Here is a 12,442-nt window from a genome sequence, read left to right on the forward strand (position 1 = left end):
TGGGGGTGCGGGAATTCGTCCGGCGGACCGACGTGATTTTTGCCTTTGAGATGTAAGGTAATGACAATTTCAATTGGTGTACTCGATAGAATCTGAACATGCCAGAAGATAAGCTCATGCTAGCTCCGAGGTCTCTCTCTCTAGTGGCCAGGCTCTAGGCTTGTTGAAGCCTAGACGGCCCCACCTGCCGCCTCAAAACGGTCCACCAAACGGCGGATCCTCGCGCCTAGAGTAAGTACCTAAAGTAGGTAAGGTACCTTATGCCTTATAGTATTGGTTATGATGGTCCCCTCGTACATGTAAATAAGTACCTGAAGGGCTTGGAGGGTTGGAGGCTAAGTTGCTTGGAGAGCTGCCTGCGTGTTAGCGGCCCACCTTTTTTAGCGGGCTGATAGGTACTCTACACAGCCTTAGCTACTCGTAAGCTCCTAGAGTATGTTAGAAGAAGTACATGCAGTAGCTGCAGCAGTGTGATTCATCTGCCTTCATTTTCATTGCAGCCTCATTCTGGCATGACTACAGTACACATCTCGACATGTATCCACCTTTAGACTAATTCCAACTTTGCTTCCTCTGTCAAATCAAATTCATACAGAGGCTTCTTGCCTCTTTCCTTCAATCGTCTTCCATCCTGATACCCACACCTACTTTTCCACTTCTTCTCGCTTTGAGAAGGTGCTATCAGCTATCTCCGTGCTACTGGAAACTACATCCTACATCGCAGGGCTACCACCATGGATCCAGCATCCATGAGTGGTACCGAGCCCCTACAACCATCAGATGAAACTCTTCCGGCCCACCATTCACCCAGTCTTCCCTCCCCCCCACACCATCGAAGACATATTCGCTACGCAACACCAGAGACCTCAGACCCACCTCCACCTCACTTTATCCTCGAAGCCGCCCTGACCAGCGTCAGAAACATCAGTGTCCCGCCCAGTCCTCCGCCAGCCATGGCCTCATCCGGCCAACAACATCAAAGCAGCAGCCCGGGATTCCAGCTCGACACTGAAGGTCAAGACCACGATAGAATGGAAATGGACGATGAGAGCGACGAGTCAGACTCCGGTCCCGACGACCATACCCCAGAGCATGAGCCAGGAGATGCAGAAATGGAGACTGCACCTCCACCTCCAACAGAGGCAGAAGTGATGGATACATCTCCAGACCATCAGTCAGACCCAAGGCATCCAGAATTCGGACGACCACATACCAGTATTGTCATACAGACCAACCCAGAGACCGGCGAATCAACTGCCCTTCGCGTTGTTACCATCCCTGCTCCTACCAGTGGTCTGAGTACTGCACAACTGCGGGAACAAGCCGTTCTTGCTGCAGCATCTGTACATCTACCACCAGGGCTAGACGGCAATACCCAGGACGTAAGGGTAGCAGCTGCAGAAAGGGAGTTGGCAGAATTACGCCGAAGCGACCAGAGGGACAGGGCTAGAGCCAGAAGATTGGCACGAGAGGTGGATGATGTGCCCGAAGGCGTCGGAGAAGACAGCGACGACTCAACAGACGAAGAAGAGCATCCATACTGGACGAATCTCAGGGAAGACGAATCATCCCCAGATGAGCAAGAGCTCAAAGAGATTGAAAAGGAGGTCGAGTTCAGTGCTCTTGACCACGACCACTGGGAGGAGGTAGCGTATCAGCCGCTTGATGATCCAGAGTACGTTCCTGCGGAGTCGGGACGTATTACTTGGACTGTGGATGGAGTACGTGGCACTCCCGAGAAGCCGAATAGAGAGAACATCATGAGGTCTCCATCTGTCTTTATAGATGGATACTATTGGAACATTAAGTACTACCCTCGCGGAAAGGACGGAACCGATCATATGAGTGTCTACATCGAATGCTCACCAACACCGTACGAGGAGGCGGAACATAAAGCGAGCAATGCTACATCGTCAAAGGCAGTGCCAGATGCAGACCAAACGTCGATCGTTGTAGAGGAGAACCACCATAACGCAGCTGCACCTGGAGCTCCGCCACCATCTCTTGAGGATGCGCATGTTCCAAATATATCAGAGGAAGACGCCGATTCCACCCCTACCCCACCCAAGGAAAGAGAGCTCGAAGAGCAAAAGTCATGGGGAGTGGCTGCGCAAGTAAGCTGCATCATCTATAACCCTGACGAACCACGGGTTTATGTCCATGACAAGGGCTGTCATCGCTATTATCAGGACAATCCAGAGTATGGATGGGTTCGATTCAATGGGGAGGGGCCGGATACACTTCCGTGGGACGAGATACACAAACGTCGACGGCTGAAACGGCAAGCACTTCTCCGAAACGATACACTCTCATTCACAGTATATATTCGTACCGTTGACGACGATACCAAGACCTTGTGGTGGAGCCCTCCCGACGACAAGCCCGGATGGAACAGCCTGGCAATGACTGGTATTAGGGCATTCGAGTGCCAGGAATACCAGTCAAGTGCCATGATTGCTGCTTTGTCAGCATGGTTGCACCTCATTCCTGTTGTTGATCTCATTCGCACCACCCACATACCAGATCCTGTTCTGGAGCCGGAGACACGGATGAGACCAGTGCTTGAGGAGCTTCAGGACATTCTCAACGAGGACTCGGATCTTTTCAGTCCTGCTGATAGTGCTCTTCCCCTGTCGGACCTTGTAAGAACTCTGAACTTTTATGGCGCGGAAGTTGACCGTAAAATGGACGTGGTAATGATTTGGGAGACCTTGCGGCGCATTATCAACTTTGAATTTTCAGATCTTCGTACCGTGGAAGATGCGAATGGGCTTGCTAATGATCAATTTCGAGAGATACTGCTACTCAAGCAGCCAGATTTGATGGGCAAAGACGACTCCGTTACCAAGTATCAGAGCCTGGGTGGGGAATATCACCCCGAGATCCTTGACACCGAACCTCAGAGCGTCACGGAAACCCTGATCAAAGCTTCTCAAGGTCCAGCTAACTCTTTCCGAGTGTGGCAAAGTTTTGCAGGGCAACTTCAGATCCCTTCTGGGAGTCCTTCGATCTTGCAGGTCGAATTACATCGGCAGGACTTTGACAAGGTAGCTAGAAAATGGAAGAAACTCACACATCAGATCAAGATCGAAGAAGATCTGACGTTCAGGGGGGTAGATTATAGTCTCTACGGCATCGTTGTACATGAGGGCGGTTTGGAGTCCACCGAGTACTACTCTGTCATACGGCCCGAAGGACCTGGAACAAGATGGCTCAGATATGCAGACGAGAGCAATTCCAAAGGAGTCACCGTACTGACAACAAAGCAAGCTATCGATGCTCATGAGGGAAGTGGCACGAATGTAGATGAAACAGCAGCAGTTGCCTATGTTGTCCTCTATGCACGTACCGACATAATCCCTCATATCTTGTGCACTCCTTTTCATCATAATGAGACGCAAACCACCCACTTCGACCACGCACAAGAACTTCCAGGCGCAGCAAATGATATGATCACAGACAACAAAGATGCTGAGCATGATATCCCCGTCTATGTGCATGGTCACAAGCTCTTTGAAGGTTACTCGGGTCGAGGAGTATTCGACCCATGGTTCCGAGATCAAACAAGCGGCGATTTGCCAGGACACAAACATTCGTTCCCCGCCTCGACGACACTAAGACAGGTGAAAAAGTATTTGGAGGAAGATGTATTTGGGCTCGTGTCAGATGAAATTAGTTTGGAACTGTGGCCACTCGACACAAGAGCTTCGTGTATGCCAAATGCCTATCCGCAACTCCTCTCATTCAAAAATCACAGCGAGGAAGAGTTGGGCGACATGATTCACCATAGCGGTGGCTGTCGATTCTGGATGGCTTTGAAGACGACTGATCCTGTTACCGCGGCCAAATTCGGTCTGGCTGGCCCATCGCCAGCCCCGGAACGCATCGAGCAAGCCCAGTCAGACTCCAGGGCTAATGCCGGATTGTCAGCTACAAGAGCAAATATTGAACCAGCCGGCCAGGCATCTGAGGAAGCAAGTGGCGGAGATATAGGCCAAGGTGATACTGAGATGGCTGAAGCCTCAACTGGGACTCACGAGACCCCGTTGGCGAATGACTCAGAAATTGTAAAGCCTCATACGCTTGTGCATCCTAAAGAAATCTACTTCTTCGTGAAGCTTTTCGATGTCGAGACTCAGACTCTTCGTGGAGTAAATAGCCACTTTGCCAGGCGTGATGCGAAGATCTCGGATGAGGCCAAACGATTACTTAAAGTTGGCCTGAGCGAGGAATGGGATCTCTATCACGAGCGACATTTGAAACTTGGGCGTAAGGACCTCGTGGGCGACCATGAGACGTTCGAGTATCGATTCGGTGATGTGGGTGGAGACGGCAGTATATTCATCGCCCAGCGCCGTCCCCCTAAAGAGAAGTATGCGCTCCTGCCTTACGACTTGAGCTTTCTACTAACGTGACTATCCAGTACCACGGACACGGTCAGTCTCCCGGGCTCGATCACGTCTCTCGAGGCCGCAGGCAAGTGTGCTAACCCAATCGACTTCTTCCGGTTCCTCCGCGGCCTCGACAACCCCTCATACTTCCGCAACGAAGCCAACAGCTCCTATTTTGGCTGCGGCTACAGAGCCCACTCCCTCAAAGGCGGCCGGGCCCACGGCAACGGAATTCTGATTTCCCTATCCGGCGATGCTTACGATGGCGACTTTGTCGCCGGCAGGAAATGCGGCCGAGGGTCCATGGATTATGCAAACGGCGACAGCTATAGGGGTGAATGGGCAGCCGATGAGCCCAATGGTCAGGGTCGGATGGAATACGTTAAACATGGCAATGTCTACATCGGCGAATTCAAAAAGCGGAAACGTTTTGGCAGGGGAACGATGGAGTTCAAGCATGCAGACGAGGAAGATTATTTCTGCCATATTTGCTGGGAGAATGAGATCGATGCGGTCTTCTTGCCTTGTGGGCATCTGAGTGCGTGCGAAGACTGTGCGAGGCAGATGCAGAACCACGACTGCCCGGTTTGTAGGAAGATGGTCAAGCAAGTGGTGAAGGTTTGGAAGGTTTGATAAGGAAGCTCACATTCTTGAGATTCGGTATGAGAGAACGAGATAATGATTGTGCATGAGATTGATTAATAGCGGGGGTGTTATCCTTAAGAGAGGCTTCTGATGGATAGAATGGGTTCTGTACCATACAGCATGCCCAGTCCTGCGGGACAAAGCCATTCATTTCCAGCATAGCATAATCACAGGGGTTATATCCATCATCCAAGCTTATTGACTACGCCCAGGGCCCCCATGATCTTGCATTTCAATGCCTGCTTGTTTGTCAAAATCGCATTCACAAGGAGCCGACGTGTATCATTAGATCTATTCTGAGCCTGTTTACCCATACACTTTTTCGACCATAGCCAAACGTGCATTCATCTCTGCATCTTTTACTCCGCGGTACTAGACCCATCCCCTTAATTCCCCGCACCTCGCCCCTCCAGATCGCAAGCGCCTCGGTCTGCAAGCAAGCCCTGGTCGATATCTGACGGACTAACCCCCCCCCCCCCCCCCCCCCTTTTTCCCCCCCCCCCCCCCCCCTTTTTTTTTTTACATCACCTCTCCCCCCTTCCTCGGTTCTACATCACCTCTCCCCCCTTCCTCGGTTCTACATCACCGACACAGCGCCACTCAATCCCCTCCCTTCTGCCCAGCCTTTGCGAACGTAGCTGCCACGATGAGTGGAAACACAACCGTAGCCTCCGCATACACCTGCTTCCCCTACGCCGTCAGTCCGTTCCCCCCCCGCACCACCAAGGGAGCAAAGGGTTTTCCACTCACCTTGACGCTGTCACCCCCCACCTTGATCTTCCCCCAACTGACCGCCTCGTCCGGCCGGGCTCCCGCATCGCTCCCGTCAAACTCCTGCGCCGTGTTCACATAGACGGCGCTCTCGGCGCCGTTCCGCATCAGGCACGCATTGGCGATGTGGTGCTTCACCAAGCCGCCGCCGAGGATGATCATGCCGGCGCGTCGGGCGTTGATGGCGATGTCGTTCAGCTTGCGGATGTCGCGGGTGATGGAGATGTCGAGGACGGCGGGGGCGGAGCGGAAGGAGTGGAAGTAGAGCATGTCGCCGAGGGAGCCGTCGGTGAGGGCGGGGCAGAAGATGGGGATCGAGTTCCGCTGCGCCCAGTAGAGGATGGAGGACTCGTCGGCGATCTCGGCGCCGAGGCGGGCGACGACGGCGCTGGGCGTCCAGACCAGGCGGTCCTCGTCGCGGGGGGCGGTCCGCTTGGAGGCTTCCTGCTCGGCGAGCATGGCGTCGAGGATGGGGACGACCCAGTCTTCGAAGGCGCAGTAGTTGCTGTTGGGCACCACGAGGTTGCCGATGCGGTTCATGCCCCGGCGGCGGAGGTCGGCGCCGTCGGCGCCGAAGGAGGAGAGGTAGGTGGGCGCGAGGCACTTGATGAGGTCTTCCTCGACGCCGCCGGCCGTCGTCACGACGGCGGAGACGTGGGCGTGCTGGACCAGGTAGCGCAGCGTGGCGCGGAGCCCGGACGAGACGAGGTTGGAGGTGTAGCCGAGGAAGAGGGTCGTCTTCGCGCCCGTGGCCGGGTCGCGGAACCGGCGCATGTCGTTGATGATGCGGACGGCGTCGGCGACGGCGCTGGCTTGGAACCCCGTGGTCGTCATGTCGGAGACGAGTTCGGCGACGGTGACGTCGCGGCCGGCGTAGTCGTTGAACTCGATGCCGGAGACTTCGTGGACGTCGGCGGGGACGGGGGCGGAGGGTTTGAGGACGGCGTCTGTGGAGAGGGTTGGGGCTTGGGTGTTTGGTTGGTCCTTGGTGGTCGTTGGTGCCATGATGGATGGTGATGGTGTCGAATACCGGCAGGGTTTTAGGGGGTTTATTCTTTTTTTTTCGTTTCTCTAAGAATCTAAGTAGAATCAAGCCCGACTTGTGGTGATAGATCCTGGGTTTGACAGAGATGTTGCAGCAGAGACTGAACGCTCGTCCTTCCTTAAATTTTGGAGTTAAGAGCCTGAGAACTTCTCCTAGCTCTCGATAGAAGGTTTTAAAGTATTCCGAGGATAATTCCACTCGATATCATATACTGAAAGTCCTGGAAAAAATTCCATCCTCATGGGAAACATGGATAGCAAGTTTTAACAGGAGCTAGTGAACATGCTGTCTTTTAGTTGGCATCAAGGTAGCAGCGTATTTGGCCAGCTCCTTTCTCATCTCTTGACCTTGGAGTCTTATCCTTCGAGGTTGGTGAGTAAAGATACAGATGCTCGGTTTCTCGCACTATAATATTGATACCTGACCGAAAGAGTTTAGCCTTACCGCAGCAACCAAATAGGTAAAGCGCTCTCTCCCCACATCTCTCAAGAATCACGTCTCAATTTCATCCAGATTCCTGTCTAATCTATATTGGATTCAACATGCGGCTGTACATAGTTTCTTAGGTCTTCTGCGTCAGTCCATTGATAGGTACGGCGCTGTCATGCCTCGCCTTGATGGCTCTCTCTTTATCCGTGCACCTCACATTCCCAGTCTCACATCTCTATTCGTGCGGGTTCATCCCGCTTGGACCTGCATCTGATCGCCTTTTAAGCCAGCAACGGTATTGTTTGCGAGGTCTAGGTTGTTTTCTTTCGATCTATCTGCTTCTCGGAGCCAAAAAATGCAGGTATCTCGGCACCTTGAACAGCTGTCTTGGACTCGAGAGCACTCGTCATTCGTGAGGAACAGAGCCATTGCCCCGTGCGTCCTCTGTCTCAATGCTCGATCCGAACATGCGGCTCCCTCAAGCTTGATTTAGCTGGACGCCCGCTGATGTTAGTATATCAAGATCTCTAGTGAGAAGTTTCATAGGCGCGGAAGATGGTGCGATATGCGATTAGGACTGCGAAAAAGCAATTATTCCCCGATTTCCCAACCGGGTAATTCCAACGTCAATTGCCAACTACAAGTCCAGGGCGATCCAAATTGCCAGGTTTTGCGGCTTCTGGACGAGTCTATTCACGGCTTCGTTCGCGTGTGGAAGCACTACAGCCAAGCCAGTGCAGAGGTCCAGCAACGACTTGGTAAGAAAGTGGCGCTTAGACACGCTTCGTGCTAGCTGATCTCGAGATGGTTTCCCTCGTGGGATTGGGATTTATGGAAAGCATGACAGTAAAGATATCGTAGGCACGACCACGTGCGTCATGGAACGAGCGATACGCGTGAGCTAGCTCAGCAATCACCTGCAAACGTCGACATATGGAAGCAGATATCACCAAGGAGGTGTTGATTCTGGATGACTTGCCAATGCCATGACGTTTTCATGCAATTGGTATTTTGCGGAGCGTTTGTCCAGTAATTCTAAGCAGGAAAGTCGCCTACCTGACCCATCCTTCAGCCTTGCAGTCTCCGAGCTCGGAATCCTTTCATACGACGCCACCACTTCGGGACTCGACTGCATATTACGACGTTGCCATTAATAATGCCAAGTCGAAGGTCCTTCTCAACTGCGGGTAAGCGGCAGGTCTCGGTAAACGGAGAATGGCTTTGCAGACTTGCAGTCCGTTTGGGCGTGAGAAGGTGGGATCACTGATGCAGTGATGATGCTATCATTCTCTTTCACTTTTGACACGTTCAATGCATTACATATTGTGGAAGCGATGAGTAAGAGGAACTCGCTTTCGCCTCCGCTTTCGCATGCCATGAGTGAAAAATCCATCTAACGCGTGGGCAATTCTGCGATTTGAAGGCTAGGTACTTTACGTTTTACAAGAAGTGAATAAGGTACTGCCTAGGTACTTTTAATTTTGTTTGTTCAGGTCGGGTTTGTGCATTCTTTGACAGCAGAGCCTGGGTACATACGTGTATGATTGGTTGAACAGTGGTCCTTATCAGTGCGAGCGTAGCGCTCCCGCTGAGTGGCGCTTTTAGTTAGGTTGCTCATCGGATGGCCTCGCCTAAGCATTGTGGGGGTAAAAGTAAACGTGGGCTGGTTTTAACCGGAGTCTAGTTCCTTGGCGGTTCAAGGGATTCGAGGGTTTTCTTCGCGTGTGCCGGCAAAATGCAACGTCCCGACTCCCTGCAGGGAAAAAAGAGGCGAGGCTGCATATGGCTGCAGATGGCTGCATAACGGCAAGGCTCGGGTCCGTCTCACCTAAGTTTGATTATTCGCAATCATCCCCAAGTTTGGCCTTGCTGGAATCTTCATCTTACTTGATTTCATGACCCACCGCCAAATCCCAACAATGAAAGACTTTATTGCTTAGGGCCCCTACAACCCGCACTCAAACCAACGATATTCTGACATCCTAACAAACAAAGCGCTGATAACGCTAATGCCTCTCATTCGTCCTGACAAGCCCCCCCCCCCAACATCGGCGGCACCTCCGCTCGTACACCTCACATCCCCCTGGAGCTATGCGCATGCGCCTCCAGACTCGGCCGTGGACCCTGGGATGACTGCAGCTCAGGCCGGGCTAGCCCACTAGCTATATAGTCCTGCAGGGTCCCTAAACATCATGTAAATACATCGCACCAATTCCTTTGTACCACTTCCCAGAGCTCCCAGAACCTTCTCATTCCCATCACACACCATGGCCACCCAACCAGCATGGCTCGACAAGGGCGACAATGCCTGGCAAATGACCGCTGCTACCCTCGTCGGGCTGCAGTCCGTGCCAGGACTCATGATTTTGTACGCAGGTATCGTCAAAAGCAAATGGGCCATCAACTCCGCTTTCATGGCATTTTATGCCTTCGGCGCCGTCCTCATCTGCTGGGTCATTTGGGGCTATAAAATCGCATTCGGAAAACACATGCTGCCATTCGCTGGCATACCAGGCCCAACACTGTCAATGGAATACGAACTCACCCAAGCCTTATTACCAACCTCCGGAATCAGCGCCAATTTCCCAATGTCCGTCATGGTCTACTTCCAGTTCGTTTTCGCAGCCATCACTCTCGTCATCACAGCGGGCGCCTTCCTCGGCCGCATGAACTTCCTCGCCTGGGTCATCTACGTGCCCCTCTGGCTTACCTTCTCCTACTGCGTCGTTGCCTACTCCATCTGGGGCGGCGGCTTTCTTGCGGTCCTAGGCGTCATCGATTACTCTGGAGGCTACGTGATCCATCTCTCCTCCGGTACCGCAGGCTTCGTAGGCGCATGGTGGATCGGACCCCGCCTAGACGCGGACCGCGAAGACAACCGCCCCAACAACATTGGCTCCGTCTTGATAGGAGCAGGTATCCTCTGGCTTGGCTGGAACGGCTTCAACGGCGGTGACCCCTATGCCGCCAGCATAGACGCGGGCGTTGCTGTGCTGAACACGAACATCTGCGCCGCCATGAGCATGCTCTGCTGGATGCTTTGCGACGTTGTCTACTACGGCAAACCCTCCATCATTGGCGCCGTCAACGGCATGATCTGCGGTCTGGTCGCCATCACCCCGGCCGCAGGTGTCATCGCGGGCTGGAGTGCTATCGCCATAGGTCTTGGATCCGGTACCGTGCCCTGGCTCTCCATGAACATATTCGGCAAAAAGGTCGCATTCATGCGCTCCGTTGATGACGTCCTTGGTGTCTTCCACACCCATTTTGTCGCTGGTATTGTCGGGGGATGCGCCACCGGTATCTTCGCTACTATATCCGGCACCACGGCATTTGCTCTCACAAACCCCGGCGGTGCGATCGCGGGAAATGGCGTGCAAGTCGGCTACCAGATTGCAGGCGCCATGTTTGTCATTGGCTGGAATGTCGTATGGACAAGCTTGATCATGTGCTTCATAAAATATGTTTTGCGTATTCCATTGAGGATGTCTGACGAGCAATTGTTAATTGGTGATTATTCCATGCACGGCGAGGAGGCATATGTGTTTGGTGAAGGGACAAGTGCTTTTGTGAATGGGCCCCTGAGGGGAAAGGAAACTCATGGTGCCGCTATGGGTGAGGACCAGGCGGGCATTATTATGGGGAAGAATCCGGAGGTTGAGGAGAGACATACTGGGTCGGGCTCGGGCAGTGATCCCGTCGTGGATGAGATCAAGCGAGATTAAGTAGAGGAGTGAGTATGTCTGATATAATACCATTTTGCGTTTTGAAAGTGTATGCCTCCATTGGAGTTTGTGTGCTTAGATTCCGGTAGATAATAGTCAGGTAGTATTCTGTAATTGATGTCAGACTTTGAATATCAGGACTTTTGCACAGATCAGATGCGTCTCCCTTGTGGAGATATCATTCCACACATGCCAGCCAGTCTCTCCCAGCATAATTGCAACAGACTCTTTAAAGCACTCACATGACAATCACACGTTGCAATAGCTTCATCAACATGCTCTATCAATGGATAATAGTCGTCTTACGCGTTGCTTCAATGAGTGTGTAGAACTTTTATTGTACGCTTAGATGCTAGACCTGTATGCTCATGCTATAAATCAATTTGTTGAGACTTGTATACTTATGATTTGTGGGCTTTAAGGGAAGGCCATCTCCACATAAGGTAATAACAGAAGTGATGTCTGCAAAATGTGCAGAAGTCGAGAATTCTAAGCTGTGCAGTCTATGTAATTTCCGAGCCACTTTGAGGCTGTAAGAGAATAATGATAGATCCAAGATAGGGAAATTTTCTGTCTTGGCATTTGCATTGGCGCGGCTTCCCTATGGGGCTCCCACTGAGCCACTGAGAAGGTTTTGGAAAGTAAGAAAGCGTGGGCCATGGCTCTAGTCAGGCCCCGTGGGTACGTTGAACGCGACCTTTGGCCTCCTACTACCGCGCCAAGCTTGCCTGAGGATCTGTCGTCAAATCATACATAAATTGCTAAATCGTGATAAGAAGAAAAAGCCAAGCATACGAGGCGAAAAGCGGAGCAGAAAGTGAGATTTTCTAGAGAAGCCACATACTTACTGATCAAAGGATATAGACCAAAGCATCTCCCATCTCCCAGCATGGCTACCACTGCCTATCGATGGATCAGGATCAGAATCATTCATATCCCCAAACATACGCCGCTGCCGACAACGAAAGTGATGAAGGAAGTCAATCAGAGAGACATGTTCGCACAGATGGAGTGTCTGAAAGCTGCACTACTTTGCAGTAGGAGATCGAATCTGTCAAGAAGGAACCGGCCTGCGCTGCCCCCCGAAGAGGACAGCTCGTCGCACACGAGTCGGCCTGGATAGTGGTTTGCGGTAAGATACTCATGTGCGGTAGCTGGTGGATGAAGGTACGTGTGAAGGAGAAATAGCAAGGTCAACGCGGAAGTTATAAACGTGCATCTCCAACCTAAGGTACATGTACCTTAGAATAGGTTCGCGCTAGCTAGCCAAGCGGCATCTTTGATGATCAATTGAGCCTCAACTCAAACTCCTTTGCTGAACACCTAAGAAATCTCCTTGATTCCTTCAGAACATCACTCATAATTCTCAGTCATTCAGTGCCCCTCGAGAATCAAAAATCCCATCCTTGCTCTTCCTGTGCATCTATCTACACAGT

At 52.1% G+C, this 12,442-nt stretch overlaps 4 protein-coding genes across 4 annotated transcripts; 3 read left to right on the forward strand and 1 right to left on the reverse strand.

Moving 5' to 3' along the window:
- Positions 1–734: 734 nt before the first annotated feature.
- On the forward strand, positions 735–5,024 carry HO173_010439 (uncharacterized protein; the record flags this gene model as incomplete). Its single annotated transcript, XM_037312324.1, has 2 exons — positions 735–4,372; positions 4,424–5,024. The coding sequence occupies 2 exons, from the start codon at positions 735–737 to the stop codon at positions 5,022–5,024; spliced, it is 4,239 nt and encodes a 1,412-aa protein (XP_037160729.1).
- Positions 5,025–5,636: 612 nt separating this feature from the next.
- Positions 5,637–6,812, reverse strand: HO173_010440 (uncharacterized protein; the record flags this gene model as incomplete). Its single annotated transcript, XM_037312325.1, has 2 exons — positions 5,637–5,717; positions 5,787–6,812. 2 exons carry the CDS (start codon positions 6,810–6,812, stop codon positions 5,637–5,639), a joined length of 1,107 nt encoding a protein of 368 aa, XP_037160730.1.
- Positions 6,813–9,548: 2,736 nt separating this feature from the next.
- HO173_010441 (uncharacterized protein) lies at positions 9,549–11,006 on the forward strand (the record flags this gene model as incomplete). Its single annotated transcript, XM_037312326.1, has 1 exon — positions 9,549–11,006. The coding sequence occupies one exon, from the start codon at positions 9,549–9,551 to the stop codon at positions 11,004–11,006; it is 1,458 nt and encodes a 485-aa protein (XP_037160731.1).
- An 889-nt stretch (positions 11,007–11,895) lies between these two features.
- On the forward strand, positions 11,896–12,129 carry HO173_010442 (uncharacterized protein; the record flags this gene model as incomplete). Its single annotated transcript, XM_037312327.1, has 1 exon — positions 11,896–12,129. One exon carries the CDS (start codon positions 11,896–11,898, stop codon positions 12,127–12,129), a length of 234 nt encoding a protein of 77 aa, XP_037160732.1.
- Positions 12,130–12,442: the final 313 nt, after the last annotated feature.

This window comes from Letharia columbiana (assembly GCF_014066305.1).
Source record: "Letharia columbiana isolate WasteWater2 chromosome Unknown Sc0000049_s0, whole genome shotgun sequence".
In the NCBI taxonomy this organism is placed as follows: domain Eukaryota; kingdom Fungi; phylum Ascomycota; class Lecanoromycetes; order Lecanorales; family Parmeliaceae; genus Letharia; species Letharia columbiana.